The 27,315-nt window shown below is 34.9% G+C and overlaps 2 protein-coding genes across 5 annotated transcripts in view; one reads left to right on the top strand and one right to left on the bottom strand.

Moving 5' to 3' along the window:
• Positions 1 to 11,071, bottom strand: part of cpeb3 (cytoplasmic polyadenylation element binding protein 3) — a 33,440-nt gene extending 22,369 nt beyond the window's left edge. Inside the window, exons 1-4 of one of the 4 annotated variants that reach the window (XM_042737436.1) lie at positions 9,788 to 9,908; positions 9,307 to 9,554; positions 7,457 to 8,157; positions 4,675 to 4,759 (exon numbers count right to left, since the gene is read on the bottom strand). In XM_042737436.1, coding sequence (XP_042593370.1) covers positions 4,675 to 4,759; positions 7,457 to 8,157; positions 9,307 to 9,343 — 823 coding nt within the window. In that variant the 5' untranslated portion in view covers positions 9,344 to 9,554; positions 9,788 to 9,908. Of the gene's footprint in view, positions 1 to 4,674; positions 4,760 to 7,456; positions 8,158 to 8,327; positions 8,421 to 9,306; positions 9,555 to 9,787; positions 9,927 to 10,932 lie in introns of those variants that run through there. The other 3 variants (XM_042737435.1, XM_042737437.1, XM_042737438.1) reach the window with 3 other exon arrangements.
• A 44-nt stretch (positions 11,072 to 11,115) lies between these two features.
• Positions 11,116 to 26,774, top strand: march5 (membrane-associated ring finger (C3HC4) 5). Its single transcript, XM_019113987.2, has 6 exons — positions 11,116 to 11,405; positions 18,507 to 18,709; positions 23,571 to 23,701; positions 23,770 to 23,953; positions 24,867 to 25,033; positions 25,116 to 26,774. The coding sequence occupies exons 1-6, from the start codon at positions 11,362 to 11,364 to the stop codon at positions 25,236 to 25,238; spliced, it is 852 nt and encodes a 283-aa protein (XP_018969532.2). The 5' UTR covers positions 11,116 to 11,361; the 3' UTR covers positions 25,239 to 26,774.
• The last annotated feature ends 541 nt before the right edge of the window (positions 26,775 to 27,315 follow it).

Here is a 27,315-nt window from a genome sequence, read left to right as displayed (position 1 = left end):
TGCTGACCATTTCAAAGTCTCATAAAATTTCTCTAAAGTCTCTTAGTTCTGATTCTGATTAAATGGGCTTTAAGAGCCGTCAGTACAAGCTTTTGCTGTGGAAAATCAGACTGAGACTGTAATGTCCTTGAAATTGTGCAACATTCACACACCTTGAGCTTCACACGGCCACCCTAACAGGGTGGCTTTAAGGAAAAACAAACAATGTTAAACTATTAATAGAAAAGACCCTACAGTGAAATGTGGTGCACTGAGAACTGACAAACTGCTGCAAAACTGATCTGAGACAAACAGTTAAAGAGATAGTTCACCCAAAAATTAACATTCTGGCATCATTTACTCACCTATTAGATTTTTAACGTGTGGTGTTTTTGTTGTCCATACAATGAAAGTCAGTGGGGTTTAATATTATTTTGGTCACCATTGAAATTTATTGTATGAACAGTTGAAACATTCTTCAAAATGTCTTCTTTTTTGTTGTACAGAAGAAAGCAAGTCATATGGCTTTGGAATGACAGGCAAATAAATTATTTCTTTTTCAAGTTTGGGTGAACTATCCCTTTAAATCTAGTCAATTAAATATGTTGGTAACAATTTACAATTTGCTTTCATTAGTTAACATTAGTTAATATGAACAATAAAAATTGACAATTACTTCAACAGCATTCATTAATCTCAGTTACTGTTAATATCAACATTTTGAACTAACTAAGTTATATCTGTTTGCAAATAAATGCACACTCTGAAATAACATGGGTGCGAACATTTTCATTAAACTAACATTATCAAAAGTTGATAAATTCTGTAAAAACACATTGCTTATTGTTAGTTCATGTTAGTTAATGCATTAAAGGGATATTCCACCCCAAAATGAAAATTTTGTCATTAATCACTTACACCCATGTCGTTCCAAACCCGTAAAAGCTCTGTTCGTCTTCGGAACACAGTTTAAGATATTTTGGATTAAAACCAGGAGGCAATTGGAATTGTTGAAAAAAGTCGTTATTTTATTTTTATTTTTTTGCTTATTAAAAGTGTTCCTGTCACTTCATATAACCCAGATTGCACGTCTGATGGCAGATGGAGTATTCTGACGACGACTTTCATGCCTTTTATGGACCTTGACACAGTTATTTACTTGGCAGTCTATGGGACAGTCTCAAGCCTCCCGGTTTTCATCCAAAATATCTTAAATTTTGGTCCGAAGACAAACAGAGCTTTTACAGGTTTGGAACGACATGGGGGTAAGTGATTAATGACAAAATTTTCATTTTGGGGTGGAGTATCCCTTTAACTAATGTTAACAAATGAGACCTTGCTTCATATTACTTTTTAAACGCTTTTAAGGCATTTATTTTATTTGACTTTGAAAAGTTCAATGTAACTACAATTGCTGCTTAGTTTTTTTTCCTACAAAATAAATAGATTGTATTAATTGCATTAAAATATATATAAAAAAAATTACTGACAGCCCTGTTAAATATACAAATTTATCAAAATGATGCAGTTACATCACTAAACAATACTAATTATTTAAGCAAATTGAAAAATGTTCAGCATGAAGGCTGATCTTTTATTGTCCGAGCACACGATCTCAAATAAGAGTGTCAGTTTGAAAAACGAGACATTTTGGCTTACTATCTTTGTACACATTATCCTGGGCCTTCGATACGGGACGTGTTGAATCGTGAACCCTGAGACACTTTCATCAGTGTCAGCGTTCAAAGTCACACCAGCCTAGGCTTGACAAACATCTTGCATCATGATCTTAGCTACCGTCTCAACTTTGGCCTACAGGGTCAAACTGAGCTCTGACTGAACCCAGCGGACCTCAGCGTCCCAGATTTCAGGTCACCCTGTCAAACGCATTCTAGTTTGAACTGTAATGAGAGGAACCGGTTTCCTCAAATATACTCCTCTCATCAGCTAGCTCAGTCTGATCATTATGGCTGAGTGATTGAGCATAATGAAATCAGACTGCTAAGCTGTGACTGTCACCACAGTATCAGTCAAGCTCTGGAAGATTTTTCAAAACCTATGACGTGTAGGAAACAACCGATTTGGTTCAAACCTTTGGTCACAGTTACACAAGACAGATCATGTGAGAGGGCAAAAAGAAATCTGTGTGCGTGTGCTTGCACAAAGGCATCTTTGTGATCGTGTGTGTGTGTGTTTGTGTCAATGTTAGGACCTCAGAAAGCCAATGAGACTGTGCTCGGATGCAGATTATTCTTCTGCAGATTAACTTTTCCTCCAAATTCAATTGGATTAATGTGGATTCAGAAGTGTGAACAGGCTCAAAACACCTCAGAAGTCCATTTGAACCAAAGACTTGAGGACATCTGGAGCAAAACCAAGAAAACCATCCACTTCAGAGACAGAGAGCATACTAAAATGGTTAGTTCGGCCAAAAATTAAAGTGCCATCACAATTACCTGTATGACTTCCCTTCTTCTCTGGAAAACAAAAGATAATATTTAAAGTGCACCATTATGGATTTTTGAAAATTATCTTTCATGCAGTGCGTAACACAGCTCTAAGTGAATGAAACCATCCTGCTAAGTTTTAAATCTGAAAGTGCACCGTATATAAAGTTATTGTCTCTCAAATGAAAGAGTCGACTCTGAATCATTGAAATGAGTCATTTTTAAAACGAATCCCAAGCGGTTTCATGTTGACACTTCTTGGTCTTTTTACGTTGGTCTGAATGAAAATGCATATTAATTCTTTGCCACTAGGTGCTGCTTTTGGAGTGTTAAAATAGCTGTTAAACGAATCGTTTGGGAGAGCAAATAAGGTAAAAATAAATGCATATTATAAGACAATAAAAGTGCTTTTTGACCTTGCATGCATGTCAACCTGTTGTTGGGGACTCCCAAAACCAAAATATGAACCTTTCATTACCCATAATTTAAAAAAAATGCCCTTTATAGTCCATACAGTGAAAGTCAATGGGGTCCAATGTTGTTTGTTCTTCAAAATTCCTTCATTTGTGACTTCCACAGAAGAAAGTCATTCAGGTTTGAAACAATATTAGGGGGGAGGAAATGATGACAGAATTTTAATTTTTTGGGCAAAATATTAAATTCCTTTAAAGGAGCCATACCATAATTCTTCTATGTTCTTTATGTATTCTAAATCAACTTACTTCTTGTGCCAAAAACAGTAATGAATTAGTTTTTCATGGCCTGTGCCTTTAAGACTTATTTTTAAACCCCCTCACATGTGAAATGAGGGCATTTGATATACTATCAACAGATAAAACGGGTGAGGAAATTTTGACTTGTTAGTTTGTGTTCATAGTGTACAGTATTCTATGATAAGATTGCAGCAATTAACAAATGACAACAATCCAAACAATTCCCAATGCACACAATCAACTCCTGCCCTATACATTCTTTTTCATTCAAGAAGCTGTTTCACTTGAACATTCATCACAATAGGGAAAAAAGATAATCACAATTTCCATTTCATTCCAGAAAAACAACAGACTGATTTTGAGTCTATTTTACAGATCACTGATCTGCTAATGACCTCTTGTAACCTTATCAACAACAACATAAATGTCATGACAAGCAGATGCCAAAACTACAGTGACTCACCGCATTTCCCAAACACACACACAAACACACACACACACACGAGAAGCACAAGCACTATTCATGCAGATGTAATATGGGAACAGGTTTCTTTGGAAATTAAAAATTAATAATTCTTAAATGACTTCAAAAATCTACAATAAAAACACCTGCTCACCAAATATAATTCCAACATCAATTCTGTTCATAGCCTACTTTACTGACATCTGCTCGAGGGGAGCAGTTTTGCCAGACTGACGGTCAGGATCATCTGTTTTATTCCAGGGGTGCTCACTCAAGTATTCAGATCCTATAACTGCCAAATGCATTCTCACAGACACATTTGACCCACAACTACCTACATCTATTCCCACAATGCAGCTCTTCACAGCCTTTCTCTCACCCAGATCTGGAAAAACACCTGATGTGGCTCTCCATGCATCCAGCACATAAAAACAATTACCCTCTCCTCCTGTTTTACACGCTTCCATTGTCTACAAGAGGAAAGTCATCTCTCATGATATCCCTTGAGACTCTAGTGTGATCTTATAACATCACATGAGAAAATTTCCCACAACTACTAAACTTTCCCTTCAGCAAATGGTCTGTACAGAATCACTGAATATGGTACCGATCAAATTCTGGAAGAATAAATGTGAAAAACCAAATACATTTCTGTATATACAGTAGACAGTTGTATTTATATAATTTACACTACTGTACTGTGTAGGTTTTTTAAATGTTTTTGAAAGAAGTCTCTTATGCTCAACCAAGGCTTCATTTATTTGATCAAAAATACAGTTATATTAAGAAATATTATTACAATTTAAAATAATGGTTTTCTGTTTGAATATGTTCTAAAATTCAATTTATTCCTGTGAATTATTAATAAATAACAATTATTTAAAGCACAAATTAAAATGTAGTGGCAGAAAAATACACCAAAACCAACAAATATTCATAACTGAAGCCAAGTGTTTTGAATATTTTGAGGTCAAAAGAAAATAGAAGCATGGATGTATAAATAGTCCTAAATGATTCCTTTATATAAAATCAGTGATAGTCATTGGTGGGCCAGCAGCAGGGTGATGTTTACCTTTGTCACGGTTTGTCCCAATCATGTCCATTAAGGAATTCTCCAAAGTTTGCAAGTTGAATGGGTCAAAGGGGCGATTCCTTTCCTGAAAGACAGAAGGATTTGGCCAAAGGTCAGAAGTTAAAGATGAGCTTATTTTGACCAGGAACCACCCAAATAGACAATAAGAAACTCCCTGACTGATATGTAAAGTGAACAACCACAGTTTTTGTTTTTACATGTCATTTATGGGTGGGTAAATCTAAAAAAATCAAATACACCGCCGGAAAAAAAGAAAAAAAAAACAGGCTGGTGTAAAACTCAACAATTCAAATCCAGTCCATGTGTTGTTAATGTCAACTATTAAAAATCCTTTTTGTTAACTGAAACAAAGCTAAAATAAAATTAAAGATATATAAATAATACAAACTAACATTGGTCCATAAATTATCAGAATTTCTGTCTCTTAAAAGGTGACTAAATACAGATATATACAGATATATATATATATATAAAATCTTCCTCAAAAGTGCTCACTTTAGGTACTTCTTGTATTGTGTTATGTTTCCAGTTGTTGAGATGTATTGTTTCTTATTATTTTTATTGTCTCTTATTGCTCTTTTTCTTTTTTTATTTATTGTCTTTTTATTACATTGTTTCTATGCCCTTCTACCTTATCTTTTCAAGAGAAAGAATTTCACTGTGCTTAAGTACAGATGACAAAGATCTTAAATCTTGAAAAAAGCAACTTTATTTCCAGAAGCAAATGATGAGTTAAGTCAACTTTTGCCATTTTTTGGGCAGACTGAACAGACTGTCAGTTTGTAGCAAATGTTTATATTCACAGTATATGAACACACATTAAAAAAATAAAAATCACTCAGGGCAACAATATTATCTATTTTTTTTTTTTTTTATCAGAAGCACTATGTATTTCAAACTTGTGACTACTGATCATCATCTCTAGCTCAGTGTTTCTCCCTCTCACTATCAAACACTAATCAGGTGAGATGACTGCATGCAATCAAACAAGTTAAAGACAATGAGCAAGAGAATAGAGGAAAAGTGACAGAGAGAGTGAGCCGGTGAAAGTGTGTGGATGAATACGGCAGTGGGCAGAGGCCAGCTGAGGGAAGCACATTGTTTGCACATCGAGCCCATTGTCACGCAACTGGCTGAGCATTCAAAAAGCGATATTTCCCCTCTCAGGTTCCAGATAAAAATCTGCCCACTTTGTGAAAATCATGAGCAATCAAAACGCTGAGCTCTTCACTTCAGTCACTATCAGACACGAGCCACACATATTTCAGAATTAAACAACACACACACATGTGCCTGTTTTGCATACCTTATATACAGTATTTTACATACTAAACTAAAAACTACATTTGCTCCTAAAACTGTGGTCTGTCAAATACTTCAAATTTGTTGATTGGTTATATTTTTTTAGTTTGCTTTATTTACTTACTTTACTATTTATTTACTACTAGTTTGCATTAACTTCAATGGAAAAGCCCATGGTTTCTTTTTAATGAGGGTATTGTATGCATGGCAGAAGTTCACGTGATGATGAAAAAAATTATCTACAATATCAGGAAACTGACAGCATTGTGGGCAAAAGTGCAAGACATCAGACTTAAAATAACACTTTTTATGTGAAAACCATTAGTGTTCAGCTACTATGTGTTTTTCAATGCCCAAGGTTCAGTGGAATTGTCACATTTGTGTTGAAATTTAATTAAGAAAACCAAGGTGTACAGTACATCCAAACAAATCAACACACGAAATTCACTAAGATGTTTGAAATCAGAAATTTACGATGAGCCTCACATGCTCAAAGCCAGTTTTATCTGTGTGCATGACTCATCAAAAAAATAAAAATAAAAAGTGAAATAAAATAAAAAATTTATAAGCATAGTAATTACGGCCAATTATGTAAAAAACAGTCTATCAAATACAGCAGAATCCGATAATGCTTCCACAATCTTAAGAATTAATAAATTTGCTTTGTTTAAACAAAAATATCAATGTCCTCTATCTGAGAATATCACTGTGTCAACAATATGCAATAATGTTTCCGTTTATGACAGCCAGAGAAGGCCCCGCCCCCTCATCCAACAAGCACCAATCAGATTTGAGTGGTGTTCCCTTTAAACGCCCCCAGAAGAGCTGCAGAAGAGCCTTTGATGGGAATTTGAACCCTTCCACCTTACAATGACATTTATAGAAACAGCTGGAAAATTATTCAAAACAACTCTTCCTTAGAATAGAAACATAAGAGATATAAAGAAATAATAGGTATTTCTGTGAATTTTAAATATATATAAAAATTTGAGTCTCATCTGTAGAAATTTGTTCACACAGTCATATCCTTCAATACAGAGAAACACATAACAGATATCAGAATAATATGTATTTCTGAATTATATGTATATATAAAGTTTTGAGTCTCATCTGTAGAAATTTGGTCACACAGTGATATCCTTCAACACATAAAAATAATGTTTTAATGTTTTATTTTGAATATATTATGTAGAACTGTTTTTGATGTATTATTATTATTGTCTATAAATTGTTTTATGATAAATTACGTCTATGAATTGTTTTATAACCAATGATACATTATGCATAAATATTGTATGAATACTTTGATGCATTATTATAATCACTATATTCACAAATTTCTAACAATTATAGGCTATATAAAAAATAAATACAAATGTAAATAAAAAACGTTATTCCTAATTCTATACGCTTCTGACTTTTATGTATAAACAATGTATTCAGCACTGACTAATCTCACCTGAAATGGCAGCATGTTGTTGCTGTTGTCGGTTCTGAAGGGCTCCGGGGTCTCTGAGATCATCCAGGGTTTCTGCAGGGCTCCGGGTCTCTGGTATTTCGGGGGCGCGATGACATTGCTCGGGAAGGGCTTCTTCGTCGGAGAGATGGGGTTGAGCTGAGACGGGACGCCGAGCCCGAGCGCTCTCCGCGGGTCTCTGCCGCTCCAGGGGTTCGCCGCGGAGCTCCACACCGCGTTCTGATGGTTATTCCAGGCGGACGAAGACGCGGTCGACGCGGACACTTTATTGATGAGCGTCTGGTGGCTGTAGGGGCTCCTCTGGTTCACACTCAGCGGAGACCTTCTCATCTGCGGGGAGAAATTACCTCCGAAAACCGGGTTGACGTGATGGGGAAAGTTTTGAAAAAGCATCGTCCCGTTCACCGACGGAATCCCTTGGAAAAAGCCTTCGTCTACGGCGTTGGTGGACCAAGTGCTGCCGAACGACGGCGAGAGAGAGGAATCCTGCGGGAAACCCAAACCCGGTAACACCGGAGACTCCATGGCGAGCCGCTCGTTGTGACCGACGTGGTTCTGCTCGTCCAGCACCGGAGGCTCGGAGGGGGTCGGGGTGGATGGAGGCTCTGTATGTGACGGCTCTTGGTGCTGGTGAGGCTGAGCTTTGCTTTTGTCCATCAGTAAATCATCCTGCATGTTTTGAGCTGAAACACAGATCATCAGTTATTATTGATCACAGCGACCGGGCTGGGGTTTTATTATTAATGAGCCCCTGATCAGCCATGTAGCGATCAGGATCTATCTAAACTCCGGGTTTACCCCCCCTCGCAACACGAATACAGGAGAGAAAAGCTCGGAGGTCACCGACATTCACCAATTTTCGCCACGTCTCGTTTTTCTCTCACTGGAACTCCAGACAGAAATGAGAAACCGATTCTTTTTCCTGTTTTTTTTTTCTCACAAGCCCCGCCCCTCAATTTGCATACGTCAATAAATACAGCTGCGTCGTTCAGCGAGGTTAAAAGAGACGCGCGTAAATAAATCAGGAAAAGAGGTTTGCGTTGAGTTTACTTTTAATAAGTCATTTGTTTACAGTCATCGTAAGACTTCGCGACGTTGAATTTTGACGAATGTCAGCTAAATTAGCTAAATGCAAAAGTTTCTTGTATAGTTTTACACCACTTCTGCAGCTAATAATAGGCATAACTAATTTTGCTGACTCGGTGCATTACAGAATAGCCTACATGCTGATATTTCAGGTGACTTCATCCCTAATGTGCAGTAACTTTTGCGCGTTGTTATTGTGTCAAAGGATAGTTTGTTGAATATTTATGATTTTTACATGTTTATTCTTACAAATTTATCAATTTATTGTAATATGTTGTGCAAATTATTGTGCATCTTATTGATTTTGTGTATTTTTATGCAATCAGTAAAGCACATATCTAAAGATCTAGTAAGAAAGAACATGTACAGTTCTAAGCACAAGTTTGTAAACTATATGTTCAGACATTTTGACTTGGATGGTGTACAAACAGTCCATGGCACAGCTCAGCAACTAGGTTATATTTGCTGCAGGATCTTGGGTTACACCCAGCAATGCTGCACGAAACATCTACGCAACAGAAATCCCTGAAGCTTTTTATTTTTTTTCCACTTCATGGCTTTTAGCCACTTCATATTGAGACATATCCGAGACACATCTCCATTTTGCACCCTTTAGGTATTACGTCTCGTATATTGTTTACCAATTTTGTGAAGGGTTAAGCCTACCATTTCTTATGCAAATAAGATCGAGCTAAAATATACTTTGACCATATGGGAAAAAGTAGGCTACAGCAATTTCTACATACCTCTTGAGGGTTTCTGCGATGCCAAATATATTCCCATGAAAAACAGGCCGAGAATGCGACAGTTTCAGCGAGCCTGATGGATTTATGAACTCAACCTTTTATCAAATTTTAATCAGAATAGACGATCGTGACAAGATGAAGAGCGTTTCTGCCAAATATTCCGCCCGTTAATCCTCGTTTTGCTGCATTAGAGCTGCATTATAGAAGGTCATTATAGAAATCATCACTTCAGAGCACGCGTTGACCATCTAAAAGACAGTAAAAAAATATTGCTTTATACCGGCACAACACATGCACGCATATTACAATGCATTTCTAAAATGCACCGGGTTATTGGAAAGGGAAATAATCAAATCCAACACTTTCATCCACCGCACACAACTCAGAGTAGCAATTATTTAACACACATAACATGCATCTGATGGGTTGACTTTTTTTCTCTTGCTTTCTTTTTTCCCGCTGTACATGAATCAGACTTTACCTTATCGTTCACCTTTTGGGATTCTGCAAATAAGACTATTTCTGTTTGTCTCGCCTGGGTTTTGATATGACAGATGAGCTGCCCTTCTGCAGTCGCCTCAACAGCTGATTGACTGCGGCGCATGGCTGATGCACTGAGGGATTGTGGGAATTGTAGTTTTTCGGTCAATACAGCCATCAAACGCACTATATGACTTGTTGTAAAGCATATAATATAACATGCAAATCACAGTTTAACCCTTTAGTATACAGTCCCGATATATTATGGTACAGATGGCTTGGTCTTTAAATTAGGTAGGCTACTAAATATTAAAATATTAAACACACAGTTTTTATTTAGCAAAATAATAGCACTCTTATCATAGAAGAATATTACCTGACATAACAGAACTTTGATATGGAACAAAACAATGATATGATGTGATATGATGAACAGGTTTTGTGTCATAGATGTTGATATATTGTGGATTTTAACATGCTTAAATGCTGCACTGAACAATAAGAAGCTAGGACAAGAAAATATCCATTTTATAACCCAATATTAAGACAGGTTTAGTCACAGTGACACAACAAAATGACCTTTAATTGATGAAAGAATAAAGTTTAAAGCATTCACATGACTTAAATCAGATATAAGATCGTACTGTATCAAATATCAAGATAATTTAAAAATAAATATGCAAATTGGCTACATGGCTCCATATTCACTGCTCCTGTCATAATGGAAATTCATTTATGAAATAATTAACTTAAATTATAGCTCTAAGATATCTATTCATTGACTAATACTAATAAATTAGTTAATATGAAATACAGAAAATATTATAAAATGCCAATTTGAAATGTGGGTCAAATTTGGGGCATTTTCTTATAGAAGAATAGTAGAGTTAATTTTACAGAGAATAGCAGAAGATGCTGGTCACTTCAAGTCTCATATGTAGCAAAGAACTCAATAAAAGAAAAACTAACAAAAGAATCAGCAATAAACAAACACCATATAATTACCTAACCATATGCCATATGAAAAGGGAAATGAATGAAGCCTTCACTCATGTTATTATTATTTCCTGGATGCTATGCCACATTAAATAAAATATGCATTCTAATCATTTATAAATTGTACTGAAATATGTTGACACTCCTTACCACAGTACGAGGTATTCTGAAGCCAAATATGTATCTTCATGTTGCTCCAGCAGGCGTAGTCCCTCTTTCTCTAGGCTGCCTGGCTCTGCCAGAACATAAATTTTTATATTTTTGGCTACGTGACATGAAGACTACACCTCCCATAGTGCATCTGTGCTCTCGCGAGAGTTAAGTGAACGCTCTCCAATGCGCGTTGTTGCGTACGCTCGCGTTTTCTCACGCGCAGTCAATGGAGTCGGTGCGTGTTTCTGGAATTACTGACATTTATGAATATTCATTAATAGATCGGTTTATAATAATCGATCCCAATGGTTTATAATCAGATGTCAGCCGTTGTTTAATGACAGTAAGACGCTCATATTCGTGTTTAGCACGGCGTTAAGACTCCCTGCGGCCTGTCTTTAATTAAATGTGTGGATTCATGTAAATATGGCAGAAGAGGGAGCGGTTGTGATGCAGCAGATTGTGGACAGGTGAGTGAAAGAAATGCAATGCAAGAAATGCAAACAAACGGCTAATATCAGCTACATGTCAGCCTGTCAGTAAAGAGGTATTTGTGTACTTTCATATACTTAGTTAGAAATATTCTTAAACATAGATAAATATTCTTAAAGAACAATTAGAGTAGCTAATGAGTGATTGTTTGCAGGTTGTTACTTGCACGCTGTGACGTCTATGGCGAGGGGGCGTGTCCTTCATTTGGCCTTTAATTTTGTTTTGATTCAGTCTCGCTCTTTTGTTTATATACTTTTTAGATTTTTAAGGTCGTTTATGTTTAACAGCTCCTGTTAAAAATGATCCATTTATTTTTTGACGTCTGTTAACACACTGATTTGTGTCTGGAAACCGATGTGCAGAAGCAGAACTGACACAATATTAAATAACCATTAGACGTCGACAACAGAATATGCAGTATTGATATTATTAATACGCATGATTATAATTTTTTAAATATTGGTTTATTATAATTAAGTATTTATATTAATTCCTACTTATAAAAATGTTTATTATTTGAGCTGTAAAGTTGATAGTTGTCATTTTAGGAGTGAGGAAACTTCTGGTTATGTATAATAAATGTAATTCCTGATTTCAAAGCATTTTTAGTTATCTTAGCATGTGTCACATGAGTGCATATGTTATTGGTTTCATCAAGTTTGCATGGTCAATACAGGAGTTAAAAAACAGTCAGTTTTAAGACTTCATAATATGACTTGCGTGATGTTGGTCTTAAGTATTAAGAGCTTTTACTTTTAATGAACCCAACAAAAAGGAGAGTGTGTCCTGGAGAAGTTTATAATGACACTGTTGTTGTAGTCAGGTTTTTTCAGGTTGACCCTCAGTGGTCATAAATAAATAAGCACCATCGAATATTCCCTGTAATTGCAGATTTTCTATATATAGGAGGATTTTTTGGTAAGTGACATGGACAAGTTCTTATTTCAGTAATTATTCATTGGGTCACTGCGTGGGGTCGAGCTGTTTGGTGTCCTGACCTTGTCCATGTTTTTCCAAGCAGGCTGTCCTGTTTGCCAGAGGGCCAGCACTTGCAAAATAAACTAGACTGCACTGGTCTGCTGATGGGACACAATTGAGCGGATCTGTCCTTCCAGTCCAAAAAAAGACTGCTAAACTTTCATATGTTAGTATATATATACATTACCATTTAAAAGGAAAGAAATTAATACTTTTATTCAGCAAGGAAGTATTAAATTAATCTAAAATGACAGTAAAAAAAAAAATTAAGTTACAAGATTTCTACTTCAAATAAATGCTGTTCTTTTGACATTTTTATTTAAGGATCCTAAAATAATATGTAATAAAATCTCATGCATTTTCTTGAGAAAAAAATCAAATGTCATTGAATCACAGTTTAATAACTGGTGTTTTACCTGCAAAATATTGCAAATCAAATATAATATTTTATATAATGTTATAAACGTAATATACACTACTTTTTATTAGACATTAATATTTTTATTTAGCAGCGATTTAGTACATTGATCAAAAGTGACAGTAAAGACACAGACACTTACAATAATTTCTGTTGCTGATCTTTTGATTTATGGTGTCCTTAATTAAATAACCTTGAATAGAAATGTAGCATGGTTTCCACCAAAATATGAAGCAGTCCAGCTGTTTTCAACATTTATATGAATAAAAATGTTTCTTGAGCAACATATTAGAATTATTCCTGAAGGATCATGTGACCCTGAAGACTGGAGTAATGATGCTGAAAATTCAGCTTTGCATCAGAGAAAAAAAATTAATTTTAAAATATATATTCAAATACAAAACAGTTATTTTAAATTGCAACAATATTTCGCAATGTTGCTGTTTTGGCTGCGCTTTTGATCTAATAAATGCAGTTTTGCTAAGAGACTTCTTTTAAAAACATTAAAAAATCTCACCGATCCCAATCTTTTGAACCTTAGTAATTTTGAACTAGTTCTGTACTGGACTAGCTGGTGTTGGTAAACTGGTTTATTGGCACATTAGCCGGTTTGCAGACATATCTGTGTCAGTTGTCATGGTGAAAGCTCTCATCTCTCTCAAATGGATCCTGCATCCTTCTCTAAAGTCCGTCACTGAGGCAACAACCTTCACAGGTCTGTGTGGAAGCAGATAGCCGTCACAGCTCTATCAGACTCTAACACACGGCCTTATCGAGGCCTGCCACCCGCAGCTGCTCTCTCTGCAATGCAGAAAAGATGGGCTCATGCTTCAATCCTGTCTGACCTTTACGTGGCAGACACTCTATCACCCTCTTTTGTTCTCGTCGGTATTCAGAAAGCCGGCTCCGTTTATTTTGGCTGTTTTTAAACCTCACTTTCTCTGCCTTATTGTTTTTCCCATCCAGCTTTTGATGTGTTTCCACATCATCATGGATAAAACAAATGTGTGTCTGAGTCATGTTTGAAAAGTGTCTGGAAATAATCCACCATCATTTGGACCTTTGGTGTTATGTTCTGTTTGAAAGTCAATAAAATACGGTATTGCATGGTGCCTATGCTAATTGCTATGGAAGCCCATTTCTACCATGATAAAAAAGCTCATTGTGACTTTTTATCATTAAATTCAGACTTTGTTTCTGACTTTTTGTCTCTGAATTCCAAATTTACATCTCACAATCCTGTTTTTTTTCTGCCTTGAAAATAAAAATTTTTTTTTTTAAAAGGTAACTGCAACTGGTTGTCTCACAATTGGGTTTTTCCTTGTAATTGTGAGTTTATATCACACAAATCTGTTTTTTTTTTTTTTTTCAGGTTTTTAAGATTTATTTATGGGCTTTTTATGCTTTTATTTGGACAGAACAGTATAGAGTTGACAGGAAAGCATTGGGTGGAGAGAGAGGGGTCGGGATCGGCAAAGGACCACGAGACGGGATTCGAACTCGAGTCGCCGCACTAACTACAAGGTTATTTGTGCTGACTTTTCTGAGTTTAACATTTGCAATTACGTCTGAATTTTGAGATCTAAACTCAAAATTGCAAGAAAAAATATCCCATTGTGGAAACTGGCTGTTCAGTCAAAATGTTGCACTAAAACAGACGTATAGGCTTAGATTTTTTGGAAATGCTGGTAATTCTGTGTGGTCTGTGAATTTGTGTTCCCCCTGGCTTTATACCTTTGCTGGTGAAACGTGATCTTGTGGATGGGTCTTGTGACTCTGGCCACAGGGGAGAGAGTGACCCCTCCTCAAGAACAAATATAGACCACAAGTTCAAGATGACTGGCGTTACTGGAAAACAGTGACTGAAGTTACATGAACTGTAATGTAGCTGGTGCTTGACCGCTGCACCAACTGTAAACTAGTCACAATCTAGGCAGGTGAACAAAGTTGGTACTGAGGGATAGAGACAAACTTCGAGCAGCAGTTGTTTTTTAGTAGCATTGATATACTTTCATAATTTATCTTTTTTTTTTCATTTTCATTGTAATTTTAATTACTTTTTTATAGAGTTTGTTACAGGTTTTTGTCATTTCAATTAGTTTAAAAAATAAATAAATAAAGTTCTTATAAATTTTTACTTCAGTGTAAGTTTGTTATTTTAGTACTTCAAGTTAAACTAAAAGAAATTAGAAAACTAGCTGAAATAAATGTTAACTGAAATAAAATAAAAAAATTAACTTATTTTACTTCAAGTATCAATTTTAATGTTTTTAGTGTTACATTTGGTGACCGTAACAATAATGATAATACACTTTATTTGTGATAAGGTCCATTAAGTTCCACATTAAAAATGGATTATTATCATTACTGGTATTAATAATATTATTATTAATAATATTGTTGTTATTATTTTTAAATAATTGATGGAAAGTTAACACCAATATTTTGATATTTAAAAGTTATTTATTTATTTACCCTGTGCATTATTTAGGCAATCAGGAAAGTGCTTGCTTCCATGTTCAGTATGAATACATTACTGTTCAAGGTTTATATTTATCATTATATTAACTGGTAAATGCAATTCAATGGCTAATAGCAGTTATTTATGTTGCTTTATTGCCAGACAAAATGTCCTAATCGTGGCAGCTCTATTTGTGTCAGTATAGTAGAAACATCTGGGATCTCAGCGGTTCCTCTGATTGCACCGAGATTTGAGTGCCTCTTTAAATGCAGTCTGACCTGTGTAATAATGAGAACATGCAGGAGAGTTTGTCATTGTAACACTTAGTGTTCTTTTCAATGCTTCAATATTATCATTGCTCATACTTAGTTTGAGGTTTGTTGAGGAGATTACTCAGTGTTCAGCAGTAGACGTTTAATGCTTTCACATTATCTGGCCAAGAGGAAGCATCTAAACTTTCACAGACTTATTCCTGTTTTTAAAGCAACAGCAGTTAACAGTAGCCACTTTATTCATGAACACTCATCCTGTGTGAAATAGGAGCTGGTGTTATGGCTCTAGAGATAAGGATATTTAAACTGTTATCAGTTCCAGAGACCCCCTCACCGTTGTATAGATTGTCTTTCTGTGTCATCTAACCGGCTCTTAACATGTAAAGAAAGGTGAGCGGTATCGACTTTCTGACCTCCTGATGGTATCTCATAGACACTAGAGCTATATTCTGCAAGAGCTCAAGTAGTAATGTGAATCTATTAGAGGTGAAGAAGAGTGTTTTCTGGGCATCTAAGAGGGATTTTTGCAGCATTTGTTCCAGGAATATGATTTAATGGGAAATGGTCTGGTGTATTAGAGATATTTTAAGCATCATATATATCATCACAAACAGTGCTGAAGAATAATTCTGTCATGTGTCTTCAGTTACAGACGTGAATAGAATATGATCACAGTTGTTCAGCTGTGCAAAGTCAACGTTTTATTAGCCTTATTATTCAAAAGTTGTTTGGTTTGCATATGTGAAAATAAGGTGCTGTAATAATCTAAATATCATTTTTATTCATCAATCATTGTAATTTTTAATTGTTAGTATATATCTTATTTGATTATGTATTAGCAGTACTTTAATATTTATTTGTATAGTTTATTTTAAAATAATATAAGTATATATTTTATTAAATTATTTATTTACTTGTGGTTTAAAGCACGATTGTTAATAAAATAATTGTGACGTATCTGTGAATAATTTTTCTCCCTCAAAACAAAAATCTTGTCATCAAAATCCTTATTTTTTAAACCTTGCATAAGGGGAGATGGTCCATTCTTTCCAAAAATTTATGAGAATAATTTATTATTGATAATCAGTAGTTTATTTATTTGTATAGTTCATGTATTTGTTTTAAATATGCCATTAGTATATATTTTATTTTATTATGTATAAGTAGTATTTTATTGTTTATTTGTTTATTTTATTTAAAATAAACATTTAAAATAAATGTAAAAATGTCATTAGTATATATTTATTTATTTATTTATTTGTGGTTTAAAGCACAAATGTTAATAAGATAATTGCGATGTATCTGAGAATCATTTTTCTCACACAAAACAGAAAAAAAATCTCATTATGTGAATTTGACTGCAGATAATATAGCCTGTAGTTTGAAACTTTACCCCTGTTCAGTGAAGGCAAACAAGCCTAAATCAGATTGTGTTTCGCAGCACAATTTGTTTTAGCTTGTTTATTGGCTGAAAATCGTGTTGTCTGACCTTTCATGGTGCACTGTAATGAACACAGCTCTTAGTGTGTAAATCCATGTTATGCGAGTGTGCTAGAGTGAGGGGACACGGTGAGATGTGTTGGGTTTCACGCGGGTGATGATTGTGTTTCTGAAGGTTGTCGTGACGGAGGCAGAGTTACAGGAACAGTAGAAGCAGGTTCTTAAGGAACATGGAGAAGCATCTTCGTCCGTAGCACTGATCTTTAGAAGATCTCTGATCAGTTCATCAATCTTTATAGTGCTTCTGGTCCTTCGTTCTTCATCTATGAGAGAATCGACTCTTTCTTTTAAAGAGACTATAACTTTATACACGGTGCACTTTCAGATTTAAATCTTTGCAGGAAGTTTTCATTCACTTAGAGCTGTGTTACGCACTGTATGAAAGGTAATTTTAAAAAATCCATAATAGGGGCACTTTAAACTGAGATATTATTTAAATTGAGATCAGGGGCCCGTTTCATAAAACAAGTTTACCAAATAAGCCAGACTTATAGAAGCACACATCTATGTGTTGTTGTTTGGGTCTGGGATGGTCATCTGATGGTCCTGAGATGATCACAGGTGACTGATTTCGGTCACCCGAGCGGCTCTTCATCTCTCATGTTTTATTCAGAAACAGACAGAATGGAAAATCTCACTCAGGAACCCGAGAGAACGGCCGAGTCTCGATCCCTCCTCCAGCAGAGATTTGACATCGATTATTTACAGCATCATCATTAGACGTTGTTTAGATGCTAGACAAAAAATTCAACAATATATTGGCTTCTATTCAGTGATTTGCCACAGTGATATACACAATTTTGGGCTTTTCTCAGCAAACAAAGTAATATGTGATTGCGCTTGCAGTTAATTCGATTGTGAGTGTTTCTAATACAAAGACTGTAGGAGTGACAGCAATTTGGTTATCTTTCTGAGTAATCAATTGGCATATTATGTAATTAATTCCTTAAAACCCCAATAAAACTTTTATTTAGTCTTTAAATGATCTTAACTTGTGGGCTTTTCTCAGCATAAATGCTGATGTGTGATTGAGCATGCAATTGTGATAAATAGAGTAATCAGCATATACTAAGACCTTAGTGAATAAAACCAGTTTATCTTGAACGCATTGGTTTAGACAACTGTTGTTAAAAAATGCCAGTGAGATCAAAATGATAACCTGTTTTTTCCTCTTTTGAGGTGGAGTTCATGATCTTGTTTCATTTGTGCTTAGTCACTGACCCATTTTACTCTGCAGTTGCCTCTCTTTCTATTTTTTGTGCCAACTGTCCCTTGATACTTTTAAGAGTTGAACTATAAAAAATAGCTCCAGGAGCCTTGAACTTTACACAGTTACATGACAGACTTTCTCTTCACCGTTCAGTTGTTATACTTTGCCCTGGATGAAACACTGAGCCGAGCGCTGATGTGTTTCTGTGTGTGTGTGTGTGTGTGTGTGTGTTTTTTTCAGGAGTTGTTGGGTGTGTTTTGCCACAGATGAGGATGACCGTACGGCGGAGTGGGTGCGTCCGTGCCGCTGCCGTGGTTCCACTAAATGGGTTCATCAGTCATGTCTTCAGCGCTGGGTTGATGAGAAACAGAGGGGCAACAGCACCGCACGTGTCACCTGCCCACAATGCAATGCTGAATACCTTATCGTGTTCCCTAAGCTTGGTATGACAACTCATGTGTCAGTTTACATTCTTAAAAATGTGTCTTGGATCCCGGTTTAATATATGGAGTCAACTATACAAGATTTATTAGTTAATTTTCGTAATTTTTATTTTTTTGAAAGAAGTGTATTTTGTTCAACAGCAGCCTTTATATGATCAAAATACTGTAAAATGTTATTACAATTTAAAATAACTCTCTTTTTTCTATGTGAATCTATTTTAAAACATCTTCAGTGTCACATGATCCTTCAGAAATCATTCAAGAAAACTCAAGAAGCAATTTTTATTATTACCAGTGCTGAAAACAGCTGCTTAATATTTTTGTGAAAACATTTTTTTTTTAGATTCTTTGATGAATAGAAAGTTCTAAAGAAGTTCTAAAGTAAGTCTTTCTTAACACTTTAAAAATGTGAACTTTACTATTAACTTTTTATGCAATTAAATGCATCAGTTTAATGCATCCTTACAAAATAGTATTCATTTCTTGCAAAGAAAAATTAAAATAAAGAGTAGTGTGGTTATATTTATGGAAGTGCTGTCAAACGATTAATCGCGATTAATCGCATCCAAAATAAAAGTTTTTGTTCATATTATATATGTGTATATTTATTATGTATATATAAATACACACCTATGCATGTATATATTTAAGAAAAATGTTATGTTTATATATTAAATATATTTATATGAATATAAATATATTTAATATATAAAAAATATTTTCAAAATATATTCTGTATGTGTGTGTATTTATATATACATAATAAATATACACAGTACACAATCATATATTATGTAAATAAAAACTTTTATTTTGGATGGGATTAATTGCGATTAATCATTTGAGAGCACTAATTTAATGTTGACGTTTTTGGTGTGAACAGATTTTAAAACCATTTTTCAACGTCACTACGGTAGTTATGAATAGTTGCACTTTTTTATTTAGTTTTTTTGTACTTAGTAGGTCAATCCTGATTCCAGAGAAATCCCTCTTTTTGATATTGGTGATGAGGATTTGCTTGTGATTCCAGTAATCTGCTGCTCATGAAACGAAATGTCATTTTTCATCCTCTTGTGTGTCGTCTCTTATGTAAATTGATCAGGTTGAGAGTATAACAGCATTAGTTTCTCTTCACGCTGTGCTAATAATCTTCCTCCTGAGGGCCAGTCTGTCGTCCTCTCTCGCTCTCTGTCTCTTTCCACAGCGATGGGTTTATTCTGGGATACGGTTGTCAGGGTGACCGTATGCCAGCTGTGAAATTGCACCAATCATGCTGCCCGTTCAACATCCAAACTGTAGGAATGAGAGCGACGCAGCAGACAGAGACGAATGTCACAAGTCGTGAATATGAGGGTTTCCTGCAGCGCTGCTTAATCTGTGACTCCTCAGCAAAACCATTTCATTTACTTGCATTGTGAGCTTGTCTTCTGAATTGAATGTGACGATCAAGAAAGATTGGGAAACAAATGATATCCCATGTGAATAGTGTAGTATAGAATAGAGTTTCACTGATTCTTTTTAATGAATTTCGGAATCATTTTTAATCAGTACTTTTCAATATTAAATGAAATATACACTAAATATTCACTATGTTCACTTAAAAAAAAAAAGAAGAAGAAGAAATGAATGCTTTTATTTACCAAGGATGCATTAAACTTTTTTAAACTTTTATTTCAAATAAATGCTGTTTTTTTTGGACCTTCTAATCATCAAAGAGTTTCCACAAAAACATATCTAGCAGCAAATCAGCATATTAGAATGAGTTCTGAAGGATCATGTGACGCTGAAGACTGGAGTAATGATGCTGAAAATTCAGCTTTGATCACAGGAATAAATTACATTTTAAAATATATTCAAATAGAAAACGTATTTACGCATTGTTGGCTTCCTTCAATTTATTATCCTTAAATTTTCTTAAAGTTACGTTCATAAAACCTGCAGAAACCCTGAATACGCTTTCAGCAGATAGAAATGTGCACAACTAGGTCGAAGTTCATGCAGAGATCTTAGAGGAGAAAATGAATCTATATCTTAAACACAAAAAGTCTTTGTGTGCTCCTGGTATCAAAGATGAAAATCACATTCAGGTGTTTGATTTCAGCGGCGCGTGGTCGTAACATGCTCCCTAGATACACAGCAGAAACTATTTAATAAATGCACAACAATACTTATAACACATTAACAACAGAACTATATAATATATGCACAGCAGTACTTCCTGTTTGAGGGTTTTATGTAGGTTATAACAATGAGTGAAGTCTTAGTGGATGCATTGGAGTTATTTCACGTATTAAGCTTATTATCTTAATATGCTCCCTATACAGTTAGCTGACCCTATTTAGTAATCTAACTGGTCTTTTACATAAGTTCAACTTTAGCCTTTTATATATGGGCACAGGTCTGACACTTTGCTCAGAAAAGCCATAACTGTGAAGGTGAAAGACCATCTGTCTTTTTTTCACATCTATTACTCCTGATTAACTTTCAAGATGTTCTTCAGACCAGTGCAGCTGACATCACACTGAAGTTGTTTTACGCAGCCTGGCATTGGAGAGGGTTTGTAGGGAACAGAAAGTCCTTGTTCCACAGCAGTTCTTTGGCAGAGCAGTGAAGCTGGTGTAAAACGAGGAAGAATAGACTGCAGATGTATTCCTGCTAAGTGGAGTTTATTTTTAATGATCTTAATAATGGAATCTGTGGCCGGCAGCAGAAATGCCTGAGCGTTTCCTCTTGCCAGTAGCCATTAGGTTGATGTTGCAGCTCTAGAGAGAACGTGAACCAGATTCCAGCGATGTCATCGGAATATTTTATATTAATACCCATCACACACACAAACGACCCAAGAAAACATACTCTCGCACACACACACACACACCTGAAGACTGTCTGCTCTGCAACTGAGAGCTGATTTAATGTGTGTTGAAGGTTATTTTACACACTTAGAAACTTAAAATCTATACAGGAACTTTTTGGTGAAAAGATTATTTTGTACATTTTTGTGCATTTGATTGTGTATTCTTTGGTTTTTCAGCAATGACAGCTTATATCTCTTTTCAGGCCTAAAATAAAAATAAAATAAAATAAAATACAAAATAAAATAAAATAAAATATAATAAATAATATAAAAAATAAAATAAAATAAAAAATATAAAATAAAATATAAAATAAAATAAAATATAAAGTAAAAAATAAAATAAAAAATAAAATAAAATAAATTTTTCACTGGAACAATTAAGTCAATTATAAAATACAGATAAAAAAAAAAAAAAAAAAAGTAATTTCTATTATGGTAACGGTAAAATGGTGGTAGTTTGTGCAGTTGTTGTGAAAATAATGTCTCACAATTATTGTCCGTAATTGATATGAGGATAGTTAAAAAATGTTTTCTTAATTTTCTTTAAATTTTCTTTTTAGTATTTATTTATATATTATGTATAGAGAGAGAGAGAGAGGCTTTTACAGTTTTTGATAAAGATGCACTACTGTTCAAAAGTTATTTGATCAGAAATACAGTAAAAACGGTAAATACTATTACAATTTAAAATAATAATTTTCCATTTTAATGTTTATTTATATATTATTTAAACTTATTTATATTTTTTTAGGTGAAATTTGAAGTGTTCTTGACAGATTTTGTGTTAAAATACATTGCTTTTAACTTCTATATTTGATAATGGTGCAGCTCCATGTACAGTAATGGATTAAAATGCTGCTAGAGTATGATAGATGTGAAAACTGGAAATGAAAATGAAGTCATGATTCCCCAGAGAATGAAGGAAATGTGGGTGAAAAGAACCTCTCGAGTCTCCAGAGAGTCGTCCTAGACATCTCCTGCAGTGGAGAGTATTTATAGGTTGAGAGGAAAGCAGGTTGTCGTTCAGTAAATATTACATGATTTCCTCTTCATGTCCACCTTGAGTGTTTCCTCATTCCTTTCTGGGACTGTTACACTGTGTGCTTTGCAGTGATCGTAAAACTTTATTCCTGAGTCATTTAGGATAGTAAATGAGTCATGTAGTCATCATTGGTCGAGCATAGAACGATAAAGTGCTTATCACTCCCATCAGCTGCATGCAGTGTGTCATCATGGTCATAGTGAATTAAACGGGATGATCGGCAGTAACTTGTGTGCTCTCATTGCTGTGACGTCTCTTTCTGTAGGCAATTTCAAATTTTGATAAACAATCATATATTTTCATTTGTAAGTTGCTTTGGATAAAAGCGTCTGCTAAATGACTTAATGTAAATATATAGTCAGAAGAGCATTCGATGGACTGTTGATTCCCAACACGTTGTTTCCAGATCATAATATCATCTTCTTCCCCCTGCTGGAGAGGCGGGGAACCAGAGACACCTCTCTTTCATTTCTGGATTCATCACATGCTTGATCCTCACGTGATGGTCACATGAGTCAATATCACCTAGTTTTTAATATTTAATATCTCTCGTTTTCCGATATTGTTTCTTAAATAGATACAATTTAAAATCACTATTTTCTATTTGAATATATTTGAAAATGTATTTATTCCAGTGATGCAAAGCTGATCATCATTCCTCCAGTCTTCAGTGTCACATGATCCTTCAGAAATCATTTTAATATGCTGATTTGCTGCTCAATTTCTGATTTTACCAATTTTGAAATAAATTGTATCTTTGAGTACACTTGCTAGTGTATTCGTAGTTTAAATGATTGGCATTATGCTATAATCGTTTGGTATGTAAACACAAGTTTATTTAGTTAATTCTGCCAAAATATTGTTTGAAGAAAGTGTTCATTTAAATACAACAAGTTTGTGTTAATCCTGTTATCGCTCAGAATTCTATAGGTCAGGACTTAGAGTCGGTGTGTTTTTGTGTGCAGGGCCGGTGGTGTATGTGCTGGATCTGGCAGACAGGTTGATCTCGAAGGCCTGTCCGTTTGCTGCTGCTGGAATCATGGTGGGATCTATTTACTGGACGGCAGTCACATACGGCGCAGTGACAGTCATGCAGGTGAGACGTCACTCACAGATGAAATGATTTTACAAGTGTTTTTTGATTCTTAAGCATCTGTCTGTCAGGTTGTGGGTCATAAGGAAGGTCTGGATGTGATGGAACGAGCCGATCCTCTCTTCTTGTTGATTGGTCTGCCAACCATCCCAGTTATGCTAATTCTAGGGAAGATGATTCGCTGGGAGGATTATGTGCTCCGCCTCTGGAGGAAATACTCCAATAAGCTTCAGATCCTTAACAGTATTTTCCCAGGTCAGTGGTGACCGGACAAACAGTGTGTGTGTGTGTTTGTGTGTGTATTGTTCGCCTAGGGTGCATTTATTTGATCAGAAATACAATAAAAAAAAATTATATTTATTGTTTATTAATGCAGTTTAAAATAACCGTTTTTGTGTGTTAATATATTTTAAAATTTAATTTATTCCTGTAAATTTTCAGCATCATTACTCCAGTCTTCAGTGTCACATGATCCTTCAGAAATCATTCTAATATGCAGATTTGTTATTAAGTTAAAAATAAGTTGGGCAAAAAGCTTCCAAAATAGGTTTATTTCTAATATCCGATATAGTTAATATACTTACTTAATATGCTTAGTTTTACATATCATTGCTTAAAAAAAAATCTTAATTTAATTTATGGGTAATAGCTTATCTAAGGTTCACAAAAAATAACTTCATATACGTATACAACTTTTTCTCAGTATTTAGATTTTTATGCTATCCCAGATTCCAGATATTCAAATAGTTGTATCTCAGCTAAATATTGTCTGATCATAACAAACCATTCAACAATGGAAAGCTTATTTATTCAGAATTGACCCTTATGACCGGTTTTGTGGTCCAGGGTCACATATGGTCTTATATTTTAAATATTACAGTTATAGATGTTATAGACATTTCCTAATATATATTCTTAATTGCAAAAGTAATTTTAACACTAATATAAAATACTGCAAATAAAATGTAAATGAATTCAACACGTATTTTATACAATATTTACTCCGAATTCAATGTTTGAAACCAGTTTATTATCTTTCGACAATTTGGAAAGCTAAACTGCCTGACATGTCTGTTCATCACTACTTTTATTGTTTGTTACAAGCTTCTGTGAAACGGTCACCAAAAATGTCGATAAATCTTGTTTCTCGCTCTGTGATGCGGCGCAGGTATCGGCTGCCCAGTGCCGAGGATCCCGGCGGAGGCCAATCCGCTGGCCGATCACGTGTCTGCCACACGCATCCTGTGCGGCGCCCTCGTGTTCCCCACCATCGCCACCATCGTGGGTAAACTGATGTTCAGCAGCGTCAACTCAAACCTTCAGAGGACCATTCTGGTACGAGAATATCATGGAAAACTCTTACAGTGATTTATACACACGTATCCTCACACTGAAGACATTTCTCTCTCTGTCTCAGGGTGGCATTGCGTTTGTGGCTATTAAAGGAGCATTTAAGGTTTATTTCAAGCAGCAGCAGTATCTCCGACAAGCTCATCGCAAGATCCTCAATTTCCCCGAGGTGGACGAGGCCTCTGCTTGATTCCATCCACGAGACACTACCGCGCCACACTACTGGACTTTTCACAGACGCTGGGCTGATGAATGTGACTATTGCGTTTGGAGTTTGAACAGCGATTCAGCTTTGTTTCAGTTGATATAATTAGACCTGAAAGTTGTTTTGCGTTACTTATTTTATGGGCTTCGACATTTTAAGAAAGAGACTGTGGAAAATAAATATTGAAAGGTTTTATATTAAGTGGTTGTTTTATATTGAATTAGAAATGTTCAGGTGAATCATCTTTAAAGTATTCGTAACATGCAAAAGATGACGTGCCGTTTCACGTGAAGCACTTGTGTCCCCTCATTAACAACTAGACTAGCGGATGCAATGTTAAATAATAAAGGCAAATGTAAACATCTCTTAGAAAATCTTTTAGAAAATCATCTTTTTTTTGTGGTTGCTCTTCTCGGATGAATTTCACAAAGAAGTTTCCCCATATTTCACACCAAAGTCAAAAGAAATCAGTTGTTTTGCATATTAAAAAGTCAAGTCTGGAAACAATTATTTTTGTTTCAATTTAGTACATCTCATATATACTATTAAAATTATACTTTAGAAATATCTCATTGAAAATTAGTTTTTTTTAGCATTTAATCATGGAAATAATTTCACAACAAAAAAAGTCTCCAAAAATTTTTTTTTGTCAATTTTGGGATGAAATATGACAGCTTCTGTGAAATTCACCATCTTGCCTGGTCATGTTTTATTTCCATCTTTGTGCTGAGTTTCAGGGAGTCCTGTACAAAGCAAGAATCCAGTGTTTGGTCTTTAATCGATTACTTTATTAAAACATTATGGTACTTGATGACTCATAACTGCTGTTAATAAACCTGTTTCATTATATATATATTCCCAGAGATAGTCTTGTGTAGAACAGTGAACTTTAAGAGTATTAGTGGCCTTTTTGGTTATACCAGGACAATATATGTGTCTTAAAGGTGACATGGTTCAGATGGACAGGTTTATTTGGTGAACATGCCAATTTTTTTTCTGAATCGTGTGTGTTGACTTCTAATTAATGTAGTAGTGTTTTTTTTTTTTTTATATCTCTGTGAAGTTTCCGACCATAGCATGGATGAAGTTGGGAGAAAACAGTATATAAATTCAATGCATACTATTACTGTTTTGTAATGGTAGTACACTACAGTAGGCAGTGAGAGGCAGGTGTTTTATTTTAAAGAGCTTGTGCAATTAATTAAACTTCACACCTAATTAGCTTTTGGAGTACTATTTGTCCATAGAGCTCAAGTACATCATTACAGCTTTTTGGTGACATAGGTGCTAAGAAAAAGTGTTTATGTACACCGACTGTGAGACTTTGGAAGTAGTAGACAAGTTTTTCTGTTGACTTTCTTTTCAGCATCTAATTGTGCTGTTTAATATCAGTGGGGAATGTATGTCTCCTGTTGTACAGATGAAGCATAATGCCAAATACAGAACATGTTGTACAGATATGGCTTCTGAATTTATAGTTTCCCGGTTGATTTATGTAAATAAATTTACTTTTTTTTCCAATGCCTGACTGTGTGTGTTGGGCAGTTTGAGTTTTTAACTTGGACTAAAATGTTTCTTAGCATTGAGATAATTTATGGGATCTACTCCTAAAATCTGTAGCATATAAACTGATGATAGTATCATTTGACACTAATGATACAAATGGACTGCAATTGTGTGTTGCATGTCCCTACACATGTCCAGTGACTACTAAATTTTCCCTAGCAATAATTTTGCTCAAACAAATGTCTTGTCTGCCGTTATGTCCCCACCAATGGCAAAATCAAACATACACCCTTGCTCAATGCTAAAAGAATATTGCTTTCTAAAGTACATAAATATGGTAAATGCATAAAAATGCCACTAAATGCATATTAAGTACATATTAAAGTACATAACACAAAATATTAAATAAATACAAAAATATGGTACTAAATGCAAAAAACTCATGGAAACGTGATACTTCAGAAACACTTCTGCATGACAGTTCTGAAAGCTGTATATTTTAAATGCATTGCTGAAATTATTTTCTATAGTAATTCATAGCATAACAGGAGAAGCT

The sequence above is a fragment of the Cyprinus carpio genome, chromosome B13, assembly GCF_018340385.1.
Source record: "Cyprinus carpio isolate SPL01 chromosome B13, ASM1834038v1, whole genome shotgun sequence".
Lineage (NCBI taxonomy): Eukaryota > Metazoa > Chordata > Actinopteri > Cypriniformes > Cyprinidae > Cyprinus > Cyprinus carpio.
This window is presented reverse-complemented; position numbering and strand designations above follow the sequence as displayed.

Coding starts and splice junctions, on each gene's coding strand:
- march5 (XM_019113987.2), top strand. CDS start 11,362: ATGGCAGAAGAGGGAGCGGTTGTGATGCAGCAGATTGTGGACAG. Junction 18,710..23,570: donor TATCGTGTTCCCTAAGCTTG/GTATGACAACTC, acceptor TTTTGTGTGCAG/GGCCGGTGGTGTATGTGCTG. Junction 23,702..23,769: donor GCGCAGTGACAGTCATGCAG/GTGAGACGTCAC, acceptor TCTGTCTGTCAG/GTTGTGGGTCATAAGGAAGG.